A 4,749-nucleotide genomic window follows, 5' to 3' on the forward strand; every position below is an offset into this window, starting at 1 on the left:
CCCTTAGCATTTTACTTATGATGTGTCTTGGTGTGGTCCTCTTTGGGTTCCTCTTATTTGGAGTTCTCTGTGCGTCCTGGACTTGTAAGTCTATTTCTTTCACCAGGTAGGGGAAGTTTTCTATCATTATTTCTTCAAATAGGTTTTCAATATCTTGCTCTCTCTCTTCTTCTGGCACGCCCATAATTTGGATGTTGGTATGCTTGAAGTTGTCCCAGAGGCTCCTTACACTATCTTTATATTTTTGGATTCTTTTTTCTGTTGTTTGGGTGTTTTTTGCCTCCTCATATTTCAACTCATTGACTTGATTCTCGGGACCTCTTGTCTACTGTTGAATCCCTGTATATTATGCTTTAGTTCAGTCAGTGTATGCTTAATTTCTGACTGGTTCTTTTCCATTTTTTTGGCATTCTCACTAAGATCTTTGAAAGTCTCACTAAGTCCCTTGGAGGTTTCTACAAGATTCTTGAGTAACCTTGTAACTGTGATTTTGAACTCTATATCCAGTAGTTTGCTTTCTTCCATTTCTTTCATTTGTGACATGTTACTTTGTCTCCACACTTTAGCTACTTCCTTGTGTTTGTTTCTATGTACTGGATAGCTGCTAAGTCTCCTTGAGTTGATAGAATGGCCTTGTGTAGTAGGTGTCCTATAGGGCCCTGTGGCCCAGCTTTCCCAATCACCTGAGGTGGACACTCTATGTACACCCCTTTGTGGGCTGTGTGCACAGTCTTGTTGTAGTTGAGCCTTGATTGCTGATAGTGTCACTGGGAGGAATTGACCTCTGGCCAGTTGGCTGTGGGCACCAGCTACGACTACAGTGGGAGAGCTGCTGTGCAGCAGACACCCTTATGAAGCAGGACTTGCTTCAGTGGGGCTTTGGTGCTCACTGAGTCTTCCCCTTAAGTGTTTTGCTTATGGATGTGTAGAGTTTTAATCTGGTATGGTCTCACACTGACCACTGGGTACACTGGCTCTTGGGTCTCCAGAGAGGTGCAAAGTCAGCCACTGCCTGGGACCATCCAGCAAGAGCTACAGAAAGATCTGCATATTCATTCTCTTTGTATTAGGTTTGGAAGTGCCCAGAGGAGGCCCAGCTGTGAAGCAAAGCAGCCTGGTGCTGGTGCTGGGTCTTGGGCCTTTTAATAGATTTGGGGCTCCCCAACCCAGCTGCAGCTTGTTTAATAAGTTTTTAGCCTGATAAAGGACAGGGGATTCATATTCAAAAGCTGCTGTGCATAGCTTGGATGGGGTTGTAAATTGGGTGGGGCAGGTCTCAGGGAATGACCAGAGCAGAGCAAATAGAAATGGATGCCAGTCAGTCCTGCAACTGGGGAGGTCCCTGCACGGGAACAAGACTGCTGCGAGCACCTCCGTCTGGAAGAAAGCCGCCCCAGAGTTCCTGCCCTGATGCCAGACAGTCCAGTTTCTCCTCCTATGTGTCTGGGTCCCCCAGAGCCTCACCCAGCACTGGAGCTCAGAGGAAGTGGGAGCTTGTAATTTCAATTTGTGGTGCTGGCCTTTTAAGAGGAGCAGCTGGGTCTCCAGCAGCCTGTGTCACTCAGCTCCAATCTGCACTGGTTTTTATAGCCCATAGTTCTTACTGCCTGTAGGGACTTCTTTTCCCAGCTCTGGGACTCTGGGCTGGGCATCTGGTGTGGCGCTGGGACCCCATGCTCCTCTGGGTGGCCTCTGCAGAGGCAATTTCCCTCCCGATTGAAAAAGCAGCACATGTGGGTATCAGTCCAGCCCCTTCCATGCCTCTGCACTTCCTACCAGTCTCAATGTGCTTTCTTCTTTACTTCTCTAGTTGTAGTACTTCCATTTGGCCAGCTTTCTGGCAGTTATGGATGATGGTTGTTCTGTATTTTAGTTGTAATTTTGATGTGGTTGTGGGAGGCAGCGAGTACAGGCATTTGCCTACGCTGACATCTTGGTTCTCCCCCAGCATACTGTTTTCAACTGCAATTCTTGGCAATTTGCTTTATCAACCTGTGATTTAGTAACTAAAGGTTACAAACTTCGAATTACGGTGGAATCTGAAACAAGTGTCAGTGTTGCAGGACTAAGCTTATTCAAATCTAGAAAATAAATTATGAAGTTTTGATGTATAGACAAATAAGCGTGCCTCTTTGGAAACAAGCCTTCCCATCACAGCACTCTTGCCAGCACTCTGTGATTCTCATACCACCACTTTCCTCCTGTCCAGCAGCTCTAATCAGTCTATTAGGTTTGTTGAGGCTATTTTACTTATCGGTAGGATCCTCTTCTCCCCTACACCAGACACAAAAGCTTAAGCTATAGTAGATAAACAATGGGTATTTGATTAGAGGAAAATGATTTACTAACATAAATATATCTGATTAAGGAAAATATTCTATAATCTTACCAAAGAGAATGATTGTGGAATTGGTGAACAACTTTCTCTTGCACACAGTAAATTTTTCACACTGTTTTTCAGTGACTTTACTGGTCTTTCCACTCCATATTTACTGTTGAAGGATTCAGGTGAGGAAGTTTTTGTACTAGATGATATGGATTTTGTTATACAGTCATGATCCTGAGTAAAATCCCTTCCTGTTATTTTTTCTGTGCCTATATTTCCTCACAAGACACAAATAAAAGAGAGATGGCAGTTTTTAATGATGTCTGTTTTAGAACAGCATGATTAATTTAAGTTCTAAAGAATATATAATTTATCAAATTCTCAAGTCTTAGCTGTATTTAAAAAGGGTAAACTTCCACTAAATCAAGACCAAATTATGTTTAAAATATTATATAAGACTTTGAAAAATATTAAATGGGTCCATTTAAAATGTAATTGTAACCATAAGAATAGTCCAAATATTTCTAAACAAAATTATCTATAGTATAAGCTGCACTACTATAATGAGCAACCAGAGTATTTGACATCAGTACTATTATATATAAGTCACAGAATTTTATGGTTGGAAAGACTTGGTAAATCATTTGGCTTAAAGCCTTCATATATATATACTAGAGGCCCAGGGCATGAATTCGTGCACGGATTGGGTCCGGCCAGGGGGAGGGGCCACAGGCAGTTGGCTGGCTGGCCCTGCCCCTGGTTGAACTCCAGGTTGAGGGGACAATTTGCATATTAGCCTTTTATTACATAGGATGAGGAAATTCATGGCTAAAATAAATCAATATAAGTGAATTCTCAGTTTTCAGAACAAATTAGGGCATGTGCATCTGTCTTCATGAGTATATGCTTATCTGACAGCATTCCCAAGCATTATGAAAATATTCTAGAAAAGAACAAAATAGTCACTTTAGAGGAAGTGTATATGTTAACTGATGTAAGTCTTGAATTTTAACTGAAATTATAGACATTTAGAAATGCTTAAAACACCCTTTAAAGAAACTGAAAGTATAAAAAGTGCAAATATGAACAACTTCAGTGTCATAGTAACATTGATCCCAAGTCTATTTATACTTAGCAAAGACCAAGTTCTGAGCATTAACTAGTTTCAAAATAAAATTTTGACTACCTATAATCTTAATACACCTCTCAAAATTAGTCTTCAAATTATATTTTCATATAATTAGTTATAAGGTTTTTAAATATTCAACTAAAGAAAGAAGATACTGACATCTCATTACTTCTATAGAGGGTGAACTCCCAGGTAAAGACACAGAAGATAAGTCAAGGCTGTTGTCTCTTATAGTAGTACTTTTTAGGAGAGATGAGTTTGCCCATTCTTTTGATATATCCTTTTGTGTTTCCGCAGAGCAGACATTCTGCTGTTTCTTTGGCAGCTTCATGGTTTTGCTTCTGGAATGGATATTCTCCTCCTAAATGTATTAATAACTTTCAAATTATATTGTAATATAAGTAATTTAAATTACATTGAAATATTTATGAAATGTCTTATATTACTACATATGAGCATAGCAGGGGCTGCAACATGAATAGTGGAAGACTCTAATACCCCCAAAGACATATGGGAAATTCACCAGAAATATAATATATACACTACTAGAGGCCCAGTGCACGAAATTCATGTTGGGAGTGGGGGTCATCCCTCAGCCCAGCCTGCACCCTCTCCAATCTGGGATGCTTCGGGGGATGTCTGACTGCCTCTCGCAATCCGGGACCACTGGCTCCTAACCATTCGCCTGCCTGCCTGCCTCATCATCCCTAACCACCTCTGCCTGCCTTCCTGATCACCCCTAACTGCTCCCCTACTGACCTGATCACCCCTAACTGCTCCCCTGCTGGCCTGATTGCCCCTAATTGCCTCTGCCTTGCTCCACACCCAGGACTCAGGATTCCCTCCTCCAGCCAGTTGCAGACACCCAAGACCCGGGCTTCCCTCCTTCTGGCCAGCCACAGGCACCCAGGACCTGGGCCGGCTTCACCCAGGCCAGCCAAAGCTGCAGAGGACCATGGGTTGGCAGCTTCACCCAGGCCACAGCTGCAGGTGCCCAGGACCGTGGTGTGGGTGCTTGTCCCTCTCCTGGGCCACAGCTGCAGGCACTGGCGCCCAGGACCATGGGGCAGGCGGCTTGTCCTTCTCCCGGGCTGCAGCCTGGCTGGTCCCCATTCCTCTCTCCCAGTGTTGAGTGTTGAGCAGTTACAGTGTGATGGCATGAGGGCGTGAGGACCATTTGCATATTAGCTCTTTATTATATAGGATAGCACTGCAGTTATGTGGTTTGAAATCATCTTGGAAATTTAAGGTGTGCTTTTGTCTATGTTAATAGAGAAAAGTTAAAACAATTTCA

The 4,749-nt window shown here is 42.9% G+C and overlaps 1 protein-coding gene across 1 annotated transcript in view; it reads right to left on the reverse strand.

Annotated features, from left to right (window-relative positions):
- Positions 1-4,749, reverse strand: part of SYCP2 (synaptonemal complex protein 2) — a 96,068-nt gene that overhangs the window by 11,756 nt on the left and 79,563 nt on the right. Inside the window, 2 exon segments of the mRNA XM_006767251.1 lie at positions 2,397-2,595; positions 3,615-3,816. Of these exon segments, the coding sequence (XP_006767314.1) occupies positions 2,397-2,595; positions 3,615-3,816 (401 nt within the window).

The sequence above is a fragment of the Myotis davidii genome, unplaced genomic scaffold (assembly GCF_000327345.1).
Source record: "Myotis davidii unplaced genomic scaffold, ASM32734v1 scaffold262, whole genome shotgun sequence".
Classification (NCBI taxonomy): domain Eukaryota; kingdom Metazoa; phylum Chordata; class Mammalia; order Chiroptera; family Vespertilionidae; genus Myotis; species Myotis davidii.